General features: G+C 44.9%; 2 protein-coding genes and 1 long non-coding RNA gene across 5 annotated transcripts in view; 2 read left to right on the forward strand and 1 right to left on the reverse strand.

Annotated features, from left to right (window-relative positions):
- Positions 1-9070, forward strand: part of LOC125740334 (tripartite motif-containing protein 16-like) — a 109608-nt gene extending 100538 nt beyond the window's left edge. The window contains exon 7 of the mRNA XM_049011316.1: positions 8468-9070. Coding sequence (XP_048867273.1) covers positions 8468-8607 — 140 coding nt within the window. The 3' untranslated portion in view covers positions 8608-9070. The remainder of the gene's footprint in view (positions 1-8467) is intronic.
- Positions 1-19797, reverse strand: part of LOC125740357 (uncharacterized) — a 66849-nt gene that overhangs the window by 41971 nt on the left and 5081 nt on the right. Inside the window, exon 2 of the long non-coding RNA XR_007397580.1 lies at positions 3543-3594. This is a non-coding gene — a long non-coding RNA (uncharacterized LOC125740357). The remainder of the gene's footprint in view (positions 1-3542; positions 3595-19797) is intronic.
- Positions 3246-19797, forward strand: part of LOC125740329 (tripartite motif-containing protein 16-like) — a 33260-nt gene continuing 16708 nt past the window's right edge. Inside the window, exons 1-6 of one of the 3 annotated variants that reach the window (XM_049011305.1) lie at positions 3254-3896; positions 6409-6504; positions 7063-7296; positions 7468-7627; positions 8009-8068; positions 12143-12862. In XM_049011305.1, coding sequence (XP_048867262.1) covers positions 3306-3896; positions 6409-6504; positions 7063-7296; positions 7468-7627; positions 8009-8068; positions 12143-12675 — 1674 coding nt within the window. In that variant the 5' untranslated portion in view covers positions 3254-3305 and the 3' untranslated portion in view covers positions 12676-12862. Of the gene's footprint in view, positions 3897-6408; positions 6505-7062; positions 7297-7467; positions 7628-8008; positions 8069-12142; positions 12863-19797 lie in introns of those variants that run through there. The other 2 variants (XM_049011303.1, XM_049011304.1) reach the window with 2 other exon arrangements.

The following is a 19797-nucleotide window of genomic DNA, read 5'->3' on the forward strand; positions in this document are numbered from 1 at the left end:
GGTGAATGAGAGATATTAACTCCAGAATGTGGTTTGCTGTGATTTTGATGTTAACTCCCACTTGGATATGTGTGCTGTGATGGCTCCAGCAACACAGTAAGACCTGGGGTCAGTATTTGTATGTGTTTTTGCATTATAGCATATATTTTGCATAAGACCTATGAATTATTGTATTGTCTTTGGGATTAGGTGTAGTGTATGTGGGTATATATTCTGATATTGTAGGGTTGTGTGTGTGTGTGTAGTGATTGTTTAATATTTTGGTTTGTAATTACTTTGCTTGTGGGGGATGGTCTTATTCAGTATAAAGGTGTGGCTTAAAGGACAACCCCTGGAATTGGCGCGAACCATGTGCTGCCATGGCAAGAGGGGGAATTGGGGTTTAGTTCTGTTTTGCTTTGGTTAGGCATATGTAGTGCTTATTTGGTTTATCCCTTTTGTGTGTGAATTGGTTTGGCCAAACCGGTATATATGTTCCCTCATGTTTCCTTATTAAGAAGGTCAGTTTGCTTCAGTTGCTGTTTTGCTTTGTAATGTTATGTTTCGTTGACCTCTTTTATGGGCCCAATATTAAGGTTTTGAGTTTGTGATTGTTTGTATTTTGGGGGTCAATAAAGCCCTATTTCTTTAAGTTCCTGTGTTTGTCGCCTTACTGCTTGGTCCCTTACAGTGCCCTCGGGGTGTATGTGTGTGGTGTCTCCCCTTACTTTTTCTTTCTCCAGGTAAGCACCTTCCCTGGCTGACTAAGGCGTTAAGGCGTGATTATAGTAATCGACCACCAGCACCTGGGTTTTGCTCTCAACCCCATTTGTCTGTTTTAGTGGTGTCATATGCTGGTAATTGTTTACTGGCTGGGAAGGTTCTTTTTAAGTATTGTGATAATAAATTGTTTTAATTCTGGGATATGCGTCTCTGTGTGTTCATGCAAATGTAACTGCAAGTGGAAGTCGTGGGGTTAATTTGAAGTCCTGAGGGGCAGGGCCTCGGGTGGCGTAGTCGGGGTTACGTAACCTTGCAGCCCAAGGTTACATTCATTTATAGATGGAGAGACACAACATACTGGATTGTTTCCAGTCAGGCTTCTGCCTGGGACACAGCAATGAAACTGCCTTAACTAAAGTCATAGATGGGAGGGATAAATGAGATTTAGTTTGGAAGGTGCCGGCAGATGCACAGAATATTTCCAAGTAAATAGATTCGAGGCATAAATAGAATGGAAGAGATTGTCAGTCACTATATATATATATACACACACACACAATAAGTTGCTGGTAAGTAAGTTCGCAGAGGTAGAGTTTTCAAGTGGACTAAATGCACATAAATGACCAAATAAGGCCCATCCTACACAGGCCAGTGTAGAGAACAGACTCATTCATGGACTTTGTCTTGATCCTTAATCACACCTTATACTTAACTGTTAGCAAGCAAGTCCGCTCTTTTCTGTTTTCAGTAATATTATTATGCCCAGGGGGGTTGGCCAGCCAGTTGACCATGGACCCCCAGAGGATTTTTTTTTACTTGCTTGGAAGTTTCTGGTTCATCTCCTCCTCTGCTATCTGACTTTATTTAATTTCTCTCCTTCCTTTTTCCCGTTGTGTATTACTCTTTTTAGTGATGTAATGTATCACAACACATCCGTGTGAAGTGCTTTGGGACGACTCTGTTGTGAAAGGCGCTATATAAAAATAAATTGAGTTGAACTGAATGTCCTGCCACCTCCCTGATGTGACTCTCACAGGCCATGTTTGCTGCTTGTTGATCTCACGTCTCATTCCAGCCCTCGTGTTAAACACTCCCAGCTGCCTCCAGTCTCTTCCATCATTAGTCCTGTATTTAAGTACTTCCTGGTCCTGTGTACCCCAGTTCGATCACTGATGTTGTGCCTTATATGTTGCCGGTTCCATAGCCTCCCATCCTGATCCCAGTAAGTCCCTGTTTGTTGCATGACAAATACCTGCTGCATGAGTCTTTCGTCCCGGTGACCACGACACCAACCACCAGTGATGTCTGTGGAGCCCAGAAATACCAGCCTAGCTGCACTAGTGCCCAGTCAGCACCTTGACAGCGGCATGTTTACAGTGTCATGTTTGCAGTGTCATGTTTGCCTCACTTGTTCACCACTTTCGGTAACAGTATCTGCTAAGTACTAGAAATGTAATCGTATACAAGTGAGTATTTCTGCTTTGAAGGAACAGAGATCACACCTTACTGTAGGTACAGGGCACAGAAACAGGTAAATCCTGTAAGGTAACATTCTTAAAGTCAGCATAAATTCCAACACAGTTCTGGAATATGAAGTTCATAGTCAGTCATAATTTTGTAGCATTAAAATGTAACTTTTAAATAAATCCTAACAGTATGTGTGATTGTGGGGGGGTGTGGGGTCTCGGGGTGTAACCTCTGGCTCTGGGCTTGTTTCCTGTCCCTCCTGCTGTATGTGTGAAGTCTGCATGTTCTTCCAATGTGGGCTTTCTCCTCCTACTTTGGAGAACATGAAACTGCGATCAGCCGATTGGGATCTCTAAGCTGCCCTTAGTGTGAGTCTGTATGTGTGAGTTTGTGCTCTGCTATGAACTAGTATCCTATCCATTGTGTCCCCTGCCCTGTGCCTCCTGGGACAGGCTCCAGGCTCCCCACCCCCCTGTACAGGATAAGCAGTAATGCAGGACGGCTCCACACTGTTCCAAAGAAATGGCGCTCCAGCTCCCTTCAGGACTTCAGACCAGCTGCTCTCACTTCACGCCTCAAGGCTTGTGGGTGTGGCTCCCACTCCTGGTTCTGCATGTACTGCTTGCATGTTCTCCCCGTGTTCCTGTGGGTTTCCTCAGGTTTCCTCCTGCTGTCCAAGATCATGCAGTTTGGTGAATTAGTGGTTCAGAGCTTGTCAAAGCTTGTTCTGTCTAATCCTGACACAGTCTGTCTATAATTGCACATCCCTGCATGTTTCACCTGAAACCACATGATCCCAAACATGTTTCTAAACAGACACAGAAATTCATTCTCAGTAGATCTGCTCTCTTATACCTTTGTACATAATTTCTATCTACTGTACAAAATTAAATAATAGGATTATAGCTTGTTTGTGGAAAAACAATGTCAGTAACAGATATTCTCATTAAAGCTAAATATATGTCTGTGGTGTGTATAGTTTGCATAATGTACTGTTTTAGTTATAAACTCTAACTCCAGTATTTGCCCAGTCTGCTCTTCTCAGTCTGGCTTCAGTCCAAAACCACACCTACTGCAGCCTGAGAAGCAGGAAGTGAGAGAAAACGAAACTGAATCATATCAGTGTTCGTGGTAAAATGGCAGAAGCCAGTGTTGCAGTGGATCAGAACCAGTTCAGCTGTCCAATCTGTCTGGATCTACTGAAGGATCCAGTGACTATCAACTGTGGACACAGTTACTGTATGAGCTGCATTAAGAGCTGCTGGGATGAGGAAGATCGTTTTGGAGTTTACAGCTGCCCCCACTGCAGACAGACCTTCATACCCAGACCTGTTCTGGGCAGAAACACCATACTGGCTGAAGTGGTGGAGAACCTGAAGAAGACTGGACTACAAGCAGCTACTCCTGCTGACCATTACGCTGGACCTGGAGATGTGGAGTGTGACGTCTGTACTGGGAGAAAACACAAAGCTGTAAAGTCCTGCCTGGTGTGTCTGGCCTCTTACTGTGAAACTCACCTCCAGCCTCACTATGAGTCTCCAGCTTTTAAGAAGCACAAGCAGACTGATCCTACTAGACATCTGCAGGACAAGGTCTGTTCCCACCATGACAAACCCCTGGAAGTCTACTGCCGTACCGACCAGCAGTGTATCTGTTATCTCTGTATGCTGGATGAACACAGAGGCCATGATACAGTCTCAGCTGCTGCAGGAAGGGCGGAGATACAGGTCAGGCCAGAAACGCTCTTAAATAAAGTTAATTTGAAATAAAAATGTTTTTTGTCTTAACATGTTAGTATAATTACTACAAAACACTCAGAACAAGTCTGGTTTGGTAAATTGAAAGAAAAATTTACTGAAAATCCAAGTTTTAGAAGTTCTGATTGAATTCCTACTGAAACTCCTTTACTGTAAGTAGCAGAGCGGGGTTGTTAATCAGCTTCAGCTGCTTTGGTGTTAATGAAATTAATAACAGGGGCAACAATGAGACAACCCCCCAAAACAGGAATGAACAGCTGGAGGCCACTGACATGGTTCCCTCCTCATCTTTTCTGACTATTTTTTTTTGCTAGTTTTGCATTTGGCTTCGGTCAGTGTCACTACTGGTAGCATGAGGCGATACCTGGACCATACAGAGGTTGCGCAGGTAGTCCAACTCCTCCCGGATGGCGTATCAATACATGCCATTGGCAGAAGGTTAGCTGTGTCTTCCAGCACAGTCTCAAGGGCATGGAGGAGATTCCAGGAGACAGGCAGATACTCAAGGAGAGATGGACAGGGCCACAGAAGGTCCATAACCCATCTGCAGGACCCGTATCTGCTCCTTTGTGCAAGGAGGAACAGGATGAGCACTGCCAGAGCCCTACATTATGACTCCCAGCAGGCCGTTGGTGTGAATATCTCTGACCATACAATCAGAAACAGAAATGAGGGAGGCCTGAGGGCCCGACGCCCTCTAGTGGCCCCGGTGCTCACTGCCCGGCACCATGGGGCTCGATTGGAATTTACCATAGAATATCAGAACTGTGCTTTTCACAGATGAGAGCCTGAGCACATGTGACAGACGTGGAAGGGTCTGGAAAAGCTGTGGAGAGCATTATGCTGTAATATTGTTCAGCATGACTGGTTCGGTGGTGGGTCAGTGATGGTCTGGGGAGGCATATCCATGGAGGGACACACAGACCTCTACAGGCCAGACAACAACACCTTGACTGCCATTAGGTATCAGGATGGAATCCTTGGACCCATTGTCAGACCCTACACACTATATCCAACAAGCTATCCGGCTAAACAAGAAATCTAGCTTTTTGAAACAGGTCACTGGTTTTGTAAAAGATTTCTGACTTGTTTACGTCTTTTAAATTCATCTGTGACGTCATTCCCAGCTCTGAGGTAAATTGAGCGCAGCATAAGAGTAGCGGCTCCATCACCTCAGAAACAGTCACCGTCCTGGGATTTTAATTTCACACACTCCAGTGTGTAGAGTTTACTGAGAATTGTCAGTTCAAGCCTGGCCTTGATGTCAGGATTGGGGATTGGATGGGCAAGCAGGAAGCGGGGAAGGATGAGGCAGGTAGGCAGGATTACGGGAAAACGAGGGTTTAATAAGGGAACGGGAAGACAGGGCAGACGGCAACAAACTAAGAATATCTAACATTAATGACAAGTCTGGGGAAGACGGACTCAGACGGGGACTAAATACAAAAGGCAAGCTGAAAATAACAGGAAACAGCTGGGCATGATTGGGGAAGCACATGTGGATGATCAGAGGGCGTGGCACACATGAGGATCGGACAAGCCGGGTGTGACAGTTAATTAGAGAGGTCAGATGAGAATGGCCAACTCTGTTTAAGCTGACAGGAAACCCACAAATGCAAAACTATGAGCTCAGTGCAACAGTGGTGAGTCAAACGCTCTGGTCACACCTGGTATTAACATGCGTCTCCACATGCATCTCGACTGACCGTCTGTAATTGTATCTCACTTTCCGCAGTAATTCAAATATGCACGTTAATAACTTCCATATGCAGAATCTGCCGAACATTACTAAGAAGGACAAGAAGGAATCGGAAGTTATTGGCACATTTTAAGGTAAACAAACTGCCTAAAATGTTTGTACAGAACGTCGTGATACTAAAATAAAATAAATCAACATATCTAAAGGTTAATAAACCAATTTATAAATATTTCAATAACATGTCCTTATATTTTTAAATATTTCCATAAAAGATATTATATTTCATAACACTTTTCTATGTGTAATTTTTAAATAGTATTTTGTAATAATGTTGCAATTTTCATTAAACAGTCATTAGTATATTATTTGACATAACTGATCAAGTTGGACGATGCAATTTGTATGAAAACTATAATGCATTTTCAGTGATCGGATCTCAGTGCATCTTCAATGTGTCCTGGGTGCCGTCACATCTGTAATTATTGCTGTCCACTTCTGACTGGATCACCCAAGACGCATGTTAATACCAGGTGGAAACAGGATCAAAGGGTCTATGTCCAGTTTATCCTACCTACAGTCAATAAATCATTTATGAATATCCATCCATCCATCCATCCATCCATCTCCTAACTGTTTATCTAGGTCAGGATCATGGGGAGCACCTGGATCCTTTCCCAGGCAGCATAGGGCCCAAGGCTGGGATCCACCCTGGACAGGATGATTAATAATACGATCTCAGCTAATGAAAGAAACTTGTTTTGTCATCTTGTTTCCTATTTGTAGAAACAAATGGTTGAAACACAGAGGGAATTTCAGCAGAGAATTCAGATGAGAGAGAAGGAGCTGCAGGAGCTGAGAGAGGCTGTGGCCTCAATCACAGTGAGTATGAACCTGAGGAGAAGATAACAGATGGCTTATGATCATAATAAATAGTTTCTCAGATACGACAGATTGCAAATCTACAGACTTGTGGGGATTAATCAAATTATTGCTTCTGTGGGTTATTCTGGATCAGTGATTTTATGCAGCAAAGTTGCTAGATAACAGAGTTTAACCAAGTGTTGCAGCAGTAGTACCATATTTATTTAGAAAAATACCATAAAAGGCCCATTTGGTAAAAAATGCAGCTTTTTCACAACCCAGCATAATGCAAATAAACACCAAGAAAGTAACCTATCAACCTGCCCCATACAGCCACCAGTCTCTGCCAAATCCCTGCAGCTGACAGTGTATGAGCTTAATGAGTGATCATTTCCAATCAGTGCTGGCTGGGTTTCAGTACCAGAGGCATCCAGCATGGTGACGCTCCAAACCCCAGCCCTGTGCTGTTTCTATACCTCCTGTCAGCTCACATCTCTATTGTACAATGAGGCTCTCTGGAGTCTCAAAAGGGGCCAATTGTAATTTACCATCCTCTGCTCCCTGTGTCACCAACAGAGCTCAGCAAAGTCAGCCGTGGAGGACAGCGAGAGGATCTTCACTGCAATGATCCGCTTTATTGAGAGAAGACGCTCTGAGGTGACAAAGCTGATTAGAGATCAGGAGAAGGCTGTAGTGAGCCAGACTGAAGGAGACATGAAGAGACTGAAGCAGGATATTGATGAACTGAAGAGGAGACACTCTGAGTTGGAGCAGCTTTCACACACAGAGGATCACATCCATTTCCTCCAGGTAACAGAACAGCTACTTTGGCAATAAGAAAACCAGAGTATTCAAATGGATGCATGTTCTCATTTGTATTTCAGCTAGTCTGTCATTGGTCAGATGTTAATGGTCCTGTTCATTAGATCCCCATACACATTTGTTTTGATGAAGCTGTTTAATCAGACTGTGTGTCTGTAGAGGTACCAGGGTCTTCCTGTCACCCCTGAAGCTGGATTTGGACCCAGAATCTCCGTCAGTCCACGCTGCTCTTTTGAGAATATGAGGAAGGTGGTTTCTGAGCTGAAGGATCAACTGGAGAATGTTTGCGAAAAGAAAATGGCAGAGACCCATCATACAGGTTGATAAATAAAAGCATTTTTCAGTCTGTTCTGGTTATTATACACCATGCAGAGAGAGTGTGCAGTACAGTCAGCCTCACGTTGGGGTGACCAAGTCAGTTTCTGTTTCCAATACGACTAAATCTTCATGAAACCCTGTGAGCTCTAAATTCTACAGGCTGCAAAACAAAGATCACATGATTCATGTTTCTTCTCCATTACAGAATCCAAAAATCTGTATTGTGTGTAACTTACCAAGATTTGCAGTTTGTTAAAAATGCCTGTTATTGTCCCTCATAATGATAATAATCTACTGCTGATGTCTCCACAGTGAGTGACGTCCATCTCCCACAAATAAATTCCTTTTACTCACATACCTGTTTCTCTCTGTCTCCTTCTAGTTACCAAAGACACCATCCTACCAGTATTAGTGCCCACGACCAGATCGGAATTCTTACAATGTGAGTCTGTTCACACACTCGCTTCTCTCTCCCTGTATGAGGTGGAGTGTGTTTTATTGTGTTTTATTGTGTTTTATTGTGTTTCGTTTCCTTCTGCTAGTGGAGCTTCTCTTTCTCTCACCCGCTGCCTCCTGGTCTTTCACATTTACATGAGCTGTTTTTGTCAGTAACCTTTGAATCCAGTTGCAATGCAATGCGAAGCAAAGCAAGTTTATTCAGGGTGTTTTTCCACTGTACCAGGTACGGTACTTTTGGTACTTTCTAGTTTTTTCCACTTACTTCCAGTTAAATACCAGTACCAAAAAGTTCCAGTACCCAAAGTACCCTTTCTTTTTTTGTACCTGGGAACTTTGGGGTTGTGATGTCCAGTGATAGATGAACCGGTAACATATAGACGACCTGGCAACATATCTGGCTGTGTGTTGAGAGAATGCACTGACCACCTGGCTGGTGTCCTCACAAACATTTTCAACACCTCTTTAAGCCAGTGGTCTGTGCCAGCATGCTTCACATCAACCACAATCAACCCAGTGTTGTAGAAGCTGTCAGTGACTAGCCTGAATGACTACTGCCCCATATCACTCAGGTCAATCATCATAAAGTGCTTTGAAAGGCTGGTCATGGCAGTAATACATAAAGACCAATCTTCCTACCTCTCTAGACCCTCTCCAATTTGCATACCTGTCCAATAGGTCTATTGGGGACACCATAGCCTCTGTCCATCACCTTTCCCTGATATATTTGGATAAGAGACACATTTGGATAAGAGAGTCACATATGTCAGACTGTTATTCATAGACTTCAGCTCTGCCTTCAGTACATCCCTCAAAAGCTGATTGTGGAACTGAGAGGATAAGCTTGAACACCACTCTCTGCAACTAGATCTTGGATTTCCTGACAGAGAGACCCCAGTCAGTATGTATGGGCTGCAACACCTCCTACACCATCACGATGAGCACCGGAGCTCCGCAAGGCTGTGTGCTTAGTCCTCTGCTTCTCACCTTGCTGATCCAGGTCTTTACAGCCACGCACAACACCAACCACATCATCAGATGATACGACAGTGGTGGGCCTGATAAACAGAGAAGATGAATCAGTATACAGAGAAGAGTTGGAAAGGCTGTCCACAAGGTGCAGAGACAACGATCTCAATGTTGACATGGCAAAGGAGATAATTGTGGACTTCAGAAGGACACATCCTGCCCACAGCTTACTCAGCTTCAATGGTGCTGCTGTGGAGAGTGTAAGGACAAACCAAGTTCCTCGGTGTGGACATAACTGAGGAACTTACATGGACAAAAAACACCAGCTCCTTATTCAAGAAAGTCCAGCAAAGACTAAACTTCCTGAGGCGGCTGAAATAAGCAAACCTTCCCCTCCCATCCTCACCATGTTCTATAGAGGCACCATCGGCAGTGTTCTGACTAACTGCATCACCATCTGGTGTGGCAGCTGCAACAAATCTGACCACAAGTGCCTGCAGAGAGCAGTGAAGACAGCAGAGAACATTATGGGATGCCTCTCCCTTCCCTAAAAGCCGCTTTTTGCAAACGCAGTGTCCGCAAGGCCTGCAGCATTGTGCAGGACCCATCACATCCCTCACATGGTCATTTCACACTCCAGCCACCTGAGAGAAGATACTGCAGCATCAGAGCCGGGTCTGCCAGGCTGCGTGGCAGTTTTTACCCCCAGGCTGTCAGGCTCCTCAACACCATGCTGCCCCCCAGGATCCCTCACTCTGCCTCATCACTGCCTCAACCCCCCCTTACCTTACAACTAAAGGCCACAGACTGACCCTTAAGCGCTGCACTGCACTTAACACTTTGTCACTCTGACATGGGGACAATAAGAAGAATCCCCATTATTCTCTGTCTGCTCCATTATTCTGCTTCTATTCCTATTTTCGGCTTTTAGAAATGTTAGACGTGTTACTGTTATTACAACTATTATCATACACTGTTTTACACTGTGAACTCATGCTGTTACAATGTACATGATGGTGAATTCAGGTCTAACTGATTGCATAAAAAATTTATAAATTTAATACAGTTCTAACAATATTGCACATTACCCAATATTGCACAATGTATACCCCTTACTAGCTGGCTGTTCGGCCTGTGTCATCTTCCACATCTTATGATTTGGACAGTGTGACTTGGCACTTAGCCGTCTCTCCTATTTGACTCCCCCTGCCGGCCCCTGGAGGATGGGCTCCCCCTTTGAGTCTGGTCCTTCCCAAGGTTTCTTCCTTCTTGGGAGTTTTTCCTTGCCACTGTTGCCTTTGGCTTGCTCACTGGGGGCTTTGTGTGAGGATGCTGTAAAGCGCTTTGAGACGATGTTATGTCGTGATACTGCGCTATACAAAAATAAATTTGTTTGTTTGTTTGTTTGTTGTACTAAAGTGCACTATCCTGTAAGTCCTTTGCACATTGTATTTTCTTGTTTGTTATATTGTGAGTTTATGTTTACACTGTGGGCCCTGAGCTTCGCCATTTCATCTCTCTGTATACTTATATATGGTGCAGATGGCAATGAAGTTTACTTTGACTTAGACTTTGTTCTCGGGGTTTTGTTCACAGTGCAGCAATTTGGAAAAAGAGGGAACTGAGCTGGAGGGCAAAGCTTTCGATTTACCAGTTGATCTACGTTCCTACCCTCACCTATGGTCATGAGCTCTGGGTAATGACCGAAAAAATGAGACTGTGAATACAAGCAGCAGAAATGAGTTTCCTCAGCAGGTTGTCTGGGCTCAGCCTTAGAGAGGGTGAGGAGCTCAGACATCCGGGATCAAAGTAGAGCCACTGTTCCTCCGCATTGAAAGGAGTCAGTTGATGGTTCGGACATCTGTCTATCTGGACGGCTCAATGGGGAGGTGTTTCAGGGCATGTCTAACCAGGAGGAGGCCCCAGGGCAGACCCTGAGATTATATATTATATATACCCTGAGAGATTATACATAATATATACTACATTATATGTTATATACTATCTGTACCGTATATAAACACAATGTCCAGTGACAAAACGTGACCATACTGCCGCCCCAATTTCTGGTGGTACTGCACCTCGCGCATGCGTCGCGTATCCTCATGTAGGCGCACAGACGCAGCCGGAATCAACACAGAAAACACGTGGCGGCCAGACTGGTACTTTTATGATGCGTTTTACGTCATCGTCCTCCTCCGCGGACGCTGGCGTCCACTTTAAACAACACAAATGCTTTTGACGAGGGTTGGGGTAGTTTGCAAACCCTACAGATAATTTAAGGTAAAACTGTTACATACATATACAGTAAATGCGTATTCATGTGTTTGCAGACTTTAATATCAATTAACATTTATATTTAACATTTACATTTAATATTTATATATAGACATACCATTTATATTTACATATGATGAACAATTTTGAACATAATTTACACAGCAAAAAAACCCGATGATTCACAACACCACTGACTTCTAGCTAAATGTCAGAAAATTGCACTAAATATTGAAAAAGTGGCAAGTACAAAAATGTTTACTACCTTTACAAACGGCGCCCCATAGTTGGGAGCGTCGCGTTGGCGCGCTGCTGGAGGGAGGTGTGTGTCCAATGTGGTTTGAAAAAAGTTCATATTGTGATGTAAAGACAAACTGGTGGTAATCTTTGTCATATAATTTTATGATTAACATGTCTGATGAATGCTGTTTGTAATTTTATTCACCTGTAATTAAGGCTATTAATTTAGCACGCGCAGCTTCTTCCCGCCGGCGTCGCGCGGCCTCCGACATTTCCTGAGGTATTTCACATACTTGAATTCCTGCTTCTTTTTTATATTTTCTGTATCGTACAGAATAATAGAGCGCAGGCTAAATTGCAGTTGGGTCCCCAGCGAGTCTCTCAGCGCGGCGTGTCTCACAGCGCAGGGGGCAGCCGGAGCGCCGCAGACTCGGGCGGCTACATGAGTATATTGGGAATAAAATGTGTGTATTGGAGCGAGTTCTGTGTTAGTGAGTGTGTGAGGTGTGACAGTGATAATGATGGAGATGTTGGGCTTTGTCATGGGATTAATCGCTCTTCCTCTTGCCTACAGACTCCTGCCAGCTGACGCTGGACCCCAACAAAGCACACAGAAACCTGTCTCTGTCAGAGGGGAACAGGAAGGTGACATGGGGGGCAGAGCAGCCATATCCTGATCATCCAGAGAGATTTGACTGCTGGGAGCAAGTTCTGTGCAGAGAGAGTCTGACTGGTCGCTGTTACTGGGAGGCTGAGTGGAGTGGAGATGATGCCTGGATAGCAGTGACTTGTAAAGGAATCGGGAGGAAAGGAGACAGTGATGACTGTGTGCTTGGATTCAATGACAAGTCATGGATGCTGTGCTGCTCTCCTGACAGTTACTCTGTCTGTCACAATAATAAACCGGCTGTTACATCCATAAAGATCTCAGGCTCCCGCAGAGTAGGAGTGTATCTGGACTGGGCGGCTGGTACTCTGTCCTTCTACAGAGTCTCCTCTGATAAACTGACCCTCCTGTACAGCTTCACCTCCTCATTCACTGAACCCCTTTATCCAGGGTTTTATGTTTATCCAAACTCCCCTGTGTCGCTATGCATGCTGGGATAGCTCACTGTGTGCTGGAGGAATCATTTTAACCTTATCAGAGTGTCACACGTCACTGCTTCTCTATGGGAAAAAGGTAAAATCTCTGCTTTATAACCAGTATATCCCTTTTCACTCTGTCTGAAGTGTGACGTATGTTAGACAGAAATCAATGAATGTTTGTTCAGTTTGCTAAACCCATGCAAAATGACTTTTGTTCTATGTTGTCTGTTAATGTGTAATGTGCAGCCATTTTATTCTCCTGGCACAAACAGCAGAAAGTTGGGATTCCGCGGGGTAGCACAGCTCGAGATATATCAGCAATGCGCTGGCTTAATCTCCAAAACTGAGAGAGCCAAGCAGTTCTACCTTATACCACTAGAGGTCAGTGTATGCAAAAAGCTTAGGTTCACACAGGAGTGCAAGTGGAAATAACAAAATGCCCACTGTTACATTCTCCCCTTCTTAATTCCACTTGCACAAAAAAGGCATTCACCCACACTCCCGCATCAGACATCCCAGTAACGAGTAAACATTCACGGCAGAAAAATGTTCAGGTACAAAAACAACTGTTACACAATATATTATGTGTATTATGATACAATATACACATTACAAATGGTCTTGAATTGAAACAGGCATATCCACGTATCACATGATATACCTCTGTCAACCAGAAGATTGTTCATCTAAGAACTCATGAGGGTGATACAAACCCTACAAAGATGACCTATCAAGTGCCAATTACACTTCACACATTCAACTCAGTATCAGAATGTACAAAAAAACATACCACATGAAACACCACTAAACCATCAGGCCACTGACAAAAAAGAAAAAAGAAACCAGGAAAATAGAAAAGATCGAGTATACTTTAACCAACTGTTCTTACACCAAAAACTGAACTTGCCTGAATTTCCTGAGTCTATTTGCTGGTGCCAGCAGCCAGAGTTTTCTGGGCAGACATATTATAAATTAGTCTATTTACGGGTTGAATAATTCTACCCACTCTAGACCTATGTGTATGAGTGTCATGGGCCTCTGTAGAGACAGGGGAATGCAGGGTCTCTGTGTGTGTGTGCGGTACAGAGGAGCCCAGACAAGTATAGGCAACTCCATTGTCACTCGTGTCGGAAGCACAAATCTCCTGACCAGGCACTGCACTGACAACTTCAGCACTGTTGATCACAGAAGTATTGTCAGCAGTTAGTTCAGCCATTTCTGGAGTCTCTGAATGGAGGACACTGTCAGGGCTCTCAACGCTAGGCTCTTCAACAGGAATCTGAGAAACCCATGCATTTGTGCGGGCAACCCTGTCTACGCACTCTGTGTGCTGGTTGAAGGAAAAATTGGTGTCATCACACTCAACACCGCAGGAGGAATCCAAAGAGAAACTTTCACTTCCTGCGTCAACCACGACAGGGAGAAAATTACAGAAACCTGTCTCTGTCAGAGGGGAACAGGAAGGTGACGATCATGTCACGAGCATGTTACAATGAACTACTTTAGTCTGTCCAGTAACTGGATTGAGAATTTTGTAGATGTGTGTCTTCGGATCAGTGTCAGTCACAGTGTAAACAATGTTTTCCCACCGGTCTGCTAACTTCTTTCGGCCCCTCTCTCCCTTGTTAGCAAGCAGCACTCGCTCACCACATACAATCTGGCCACCCTTTACCTGCCAGTTGTAGACTTGAGCTTGATGTTTCTGCTCTCTACTTGTATTCTTTTCAACAAGAAGCATCGCCTCCTGGAGGTCTTTCAGGAGGGAATCCACAACCTTAGGCTATGCAACCTCACCATCCTCCCTCAGTACAGACTTAAACAAGACATCCACTGGGAAGCGTGGGACACGACCAAACATCAGATAGAATGGGGGGAAGCCGGTTGTTTCATGGACAGTGCAGTTATACATAAAAGCCAGGGTATGCAACATCTGCGGCTAAGACTGTTTCTTTCTAGGGGGGAGTGCCCTGATCATATTACCAAGAGTGCGGTTAAACCGCTCAGCAAGGCCATTGCCTATAGGGTGATAGGCAGTCGTGTGTGATTTCTTCACCCCTGAGATGTGGAATAGGGCAGCGATCAATTCATTCTCAAAGTTCCCCAGGTCCAAGTGAATGCGCTCGGGAAAGCCGTAGAAACAGAAAAAATTGTCCCACAGCTTCCGAGCCACCTGTTTCTCTGTCTGATCTGAGCAGCAGAATGCATGGGACAGTTTTGTGTAGTGATCAGTCACCACCAAGACATCAACAGTTCTGTTCTTTGCATCCTCTGCTGTCCAGAAATCAATGCAGACTAACTGAAGGGGCGCAGTTGCTTTAACGCTCTCAAGAGGAGCACGGCCCTCTGGCTCCGGTGTTTTGCTCACCACACATCTGGTGCAACACTTCACATGGTCTCCAACGTCCCTCTCCATGCTGGCCCAGTAAAACCTCTGCATGCCAGGTGCAGTGTTCGAAGCTGACCCTGGTGTCCAGCATCCTCGTGGCAGCCTCGAAGGACATCAGACCTAAGGGACTGAGGTACGACGTACTGAAATTTCTTCTTCCCAGTAGCCGGATCTTTAGCTACTCTGTATAAGATCTCATCCATTAAAGACAATTTCTGCCATTGTTTTAGAAGTATTAGTGTGGTCCAGGTCTCCTGTGCACGTTCACGGCTGGACGTTCGTTGTTTTCGCCCAACATAAAAAATAACACGGGTAAGGTCAGCATCACCATGTTGTCTATCTCGGAGCTCAAGTGCTGAGAAGGATGGCAATGAATTATGACCGATGTCAGTGAGACTCTGAATATGGCTGGCAAAGGGGACAGCTCTCACTCGGGCAGCAGTCTCCCCGTCTGTGTGACCACTCATAACTGCAGCAACTTCCACAGCAGACACTGAGGCAACAGCAGAGTGGTGATCGTGTGACCTCCTGGACACACCGATGAGTTGAGATGCTTGACAGGCTGAAAACTGACGAAACACATCCTGTAACTCAGGGGCAGGCAGATATTCTGAGATGGACAGGAGGGCAGAGTAAGGCTCATGAATAAGTCTGTGACTCACTTTATTTTCAGCAAAAGGAATCCGACTCAGCGCATCAGCTACAATGTTCTTACTTCCAGGGACATATTTCACATCAAACTCATAGGCCGCAAGCTATGCGATACTTGCTCTGGGCTTTACTCAAAGTCTTACTTGGCTATAGGGCGGCTCGGTCTTCTCCTGGCACAACCTGTGATAAAACAGCGCCCAGGCCATCTGAAGAAGCATTAGTGGCTAAAATAAAAGGTCTGGAGAAGTCAGGGTGTGCCAGTACAACATTAGCAAGAAGAGCATCTTTAAGTTTATGCAAGACCTGCTCACAGTCAGGAGTCCAATCAGTTGTGGTCAGTTGTCTGGACACAGGAACCTTTCTTCTTTTGCCCCCTCTGTGTGCTCTCACCTGTTTACACCCAGCTGTGAGATTAAAGAGTGGCTTGGCTATGGTGGAACAGTTCTCAATGAAACGCTGATACCACATTACCAGCCCTAAAAACAACTGAATCTTCTTGGCGTCAAGGGTCAGCCCATCAGCTTTCATTAGATCCACCTTGACCACATTCGTGATGGCCTCCATTTTAGACGGGTCAGTAGAAATTCCTTTACTGTCTATGACATCTCTGAGGAACCGTACAGAGCGCCGGAGGAGAAAACATTTCTTCGGTGTGAACTTCAGACTGTGCACGCAACCTCTGAAAAATCATCAAAATCATCTCAAGTCTTTTTAAAGCCTCATCTTCAGTTGGAGCAAATGACATGAGATCATCTAGATAGCATAGTATGCTCATGAACTTCTGATCACCAAAAATCATCATTCTCATGTAACTGGCAGGGCTGTTGGATAGATCTTGGGGGAGCCGATTGTACTTCTGCAGGCCAACAGGAGAAGCAAAAGCGGTATACTTTTTATCATGTTCATGAAGGGGAATATTATAGAATCCTGAGGTTAAGTCCATCGTGCTAAAAAACACATTGCCGCCTAATGCGGCGAGACAATCTTCTTGGTGGGGAAGTGGGTGTGCATCTTTGACTGTACGTGCATTCAGCCACCGAAAGTCTGTACACAGCCTCAGATCTCCATTTTTCTTCCACACAAGTACGAGTGGGGATGCAAATTCACTCGAGGACTTGCTAATTATAGAGGAGGATAATGTAGATCACAGAGTAATGAGAAGCAGGAGGGCTGTGAGGCCCCCCCACCAGGTACACTCCGATGCTCCCACTGATGGTAAAGGAACCACAGACACAGTATGTGCCGTGGGCAGGACAGGATCTGGGGGGCCTGCTTCTCAGACTCCCAGTTTTGGCAGAAGGGGCCGGAAAGTGCATAAAAGCATTTGAGGAGGAAACTATGGGACGGGTCCTGGCGATAGGGGACATAAAGGCGGTTCAGGGTCGCGTTCAGGCTGTAGATGGAATGTAGAGAGGAACTCCTGTAAATGATGCATGCCAGTTTGATAGTTACCGTGGTAACCTCCAGCACCAGCTGCAACTAATGTTTCCTCCATGGCTGAGTGTGGATGAAATGAAGGTGGAGCCCATAAAGGAGGGGGAGAGCCCAGCTGCCTATCTGCAAGCTCAAGAAAAGCGGTGGCGCACTGAGACAGAGCAGGTCCTGCAGAATCCGGCATTCAGAGGTCTGTACCGGAGGGCACTGCAGGACGTGCTCCCTAAGCCAGTGAGAAGCAGGCTAAGACAAGTTGTGGAACTTATTACTATGCTTGAGGAGCATTGCTGTGAGCTGGTTATCCATGTTATTGACTTGTACAGAGAGGAGGAGGACTCTGCTAATGAGCGTGAGGAAGAAAGCTTATAAAGAAACTGAATCAGATGCAGCTGGAGGAGATGACCACTAAAAAGAAAAAAGTCCAGGTACCAGTGGTCTCTCTGGACCCAAGCCCCCGGGGGCAGCCTGTGGACAGTTGACAGTCTCCTGTCGCTGGGCCCCCCCAGGACACACCTGTAGAGTCTGCCCGAATCCACCCTTTCAGGGGGTGAGCCCTAGACGCCCTGCAGGCCCAGTTTAATCCAGGAGGCTGATCTGCGTTTATTTTTAGACACAGGTTTTAATAGCTTTGGATTTTTCGACTGGGACTACTTTGCACCCATAATGCATTGCAGCAGAGAAGCCGGAGTTCACTGTGGTTCACATGCCTTTAAAAAACATTCTGTCATGTAATTGTAAACTTATCTTCACAAAGAAATTGGGACGTGTCTTTGTGCTCTCTTACTGTACGTGGGCTTCGAACAAAAGGGGAGTTTGGGTTATCTAGGACACAGGGAGCCCTTTAAAAATGCTTTGCTACAGAAGAGAGATATTATTTATAATGTCGCTAAAAAGCCTGCTTACATAAATATATACATACAGTACAGGCCAAAAGTTTGGACACACCTTCTCATTCAATGTGTTTTCTTTATTTTCATGACCACTTACATTGGTAGATTCTCACTGAAGGCATCAAAACTATGAATGAACACATGTGGAGTTATGTACTTAACAAAAAAAGGTGAAATAACTGAAAACATGTTTTATGTTCTAGTTTCTTCAAAATAGCCACCCTTTGCTCTGATGACTGCTTTGCACACTCTTGGCATTCTCTCGATGAGCTTCGAGAGGTAGTCACCTGAAATGGTTTTCCAACAGTTTTGAAGGAGTTCCCAGAGGTGTTTAGCACTTGTTGGCCCCTTTGCCTTCACTCTGTGGTCCAGCTCACCCCAAACCATCTCGATTGGGTTCAGGTCCGGTGACTGTGGAGGCCAGGTCATCTGCTGCAGCACTCCATCACTCTCCTTCTTGGTCAAATAGCCCTTACACATCCTGGAGGTGTGTTTGGGGTCATTGTCCTGTTGAAAAATAAATGATCGTCCACGCAAACCGGATGGGATGGCATGTCGCTGCAGGATTCTGTGGTAGCCATGCTGGTTCAGTGTGCCTTCAATTTTGAATAAATCCTCAACAGTGTCACCAGCAAAACACCCCCACACCATCACACCTCCTCCTCCATGCTTCACAGTGGGAACCAGGCATGTGGAATCCATCCATTCACCTTTTCTGCGTCTCACAAAGACACGGCGGTTGGAACCGAAGATCTCAAATTTGGACTCATCAGACCAAAGCACAGATTTCCACTGGTCCAATGTCCATTCCTTGTGATTCTTGGCCCAAACAAATCTCTTCTGCTTGTTGCCTCTCCTTAGCAGTGGTTTCCTGGCAGCTATTTGACCATGAAGGCCTGATTCGCACAGTCTCCTCTTAACAGTTGTTCTAGAGATGGGTCTGCTGCTAGAACTCTGTGTGGCATTTATCTGGTCTCTGATCTGAGCTGCTGATAACTTGCGATTTCTGAGGTTGGTGACTCGGATGAACTTGTCTTCAGAAGCAGAGGTTACTCTTTCCTGGGTCGGTCCTCATGTGTGCCAGTTTCGTTGTATCGCTTGATGGTTTTTGCGACTCCACTTGGGGACACAATTAAAGTTTTTGCAATTTTATATTATATATACATATGTATATACACACACACACACAGAGACAGAAGTTCAACACACAGAAGTACAAATTATGAACAAATATAGTTTCAAAAAAAGATTTGTCACGATTCATTAATGATGAAGAAACACGAGATCATTATTTCAACTCAATTTATTTTCATATGGTGCCTTTACCAGAGTCGCCCCAAGGCGGTTTACGTGGGTGTGTTGTGACACATTACAACATCATTAAGAGAGAACAATGCAAAACAGGGAAAATGAAAGAGAAATTAAAGAAAGAAATACATATGACAAAAGAGGAGAGGAACCAAAAACCCCCAAGTAGGGAGAAAGCAAAACTGTAGGGGTACGGGGTCAGCTGGCTCCCCAGACCCCCGGGGATGCTAACATATGGAAAAAGAAATAGGCTTGTTTGCTAAATAAGGTGCAAACTGTGGTCAAGGGAAAATCCAAAGTCTATGAATGGCAGGGGACCCTGAGCACCTGCCCATGTTGCCCGAATAATCAAAACTGTCGATCCGCTTTTGTTCTTCTGAGTTTTCAATTACCAGCGATCACACTAAATTGACCGAGGGGATCCCCCGGTCGGCAGAATTTACGGAAGGGGAATCCCGGAAAGTGTTTACACAG

The sequence above is a fragment of the Brienomyrus brachyistius genome, chromosome 4 (assembly GCF_023856365.1).
Source record: "Brienomyrus brachyistius isolate T26 chromosome 4, BBRACH_0.4, whole genome shotgun sequence".
NCBI classification, from domain to species: Eukaryota; Metazoa; Chordata; class Actinopteri; order Osteoglossiformes; family Mormyridae; genus Brienomyrus; species Brienomyrus brachyistius.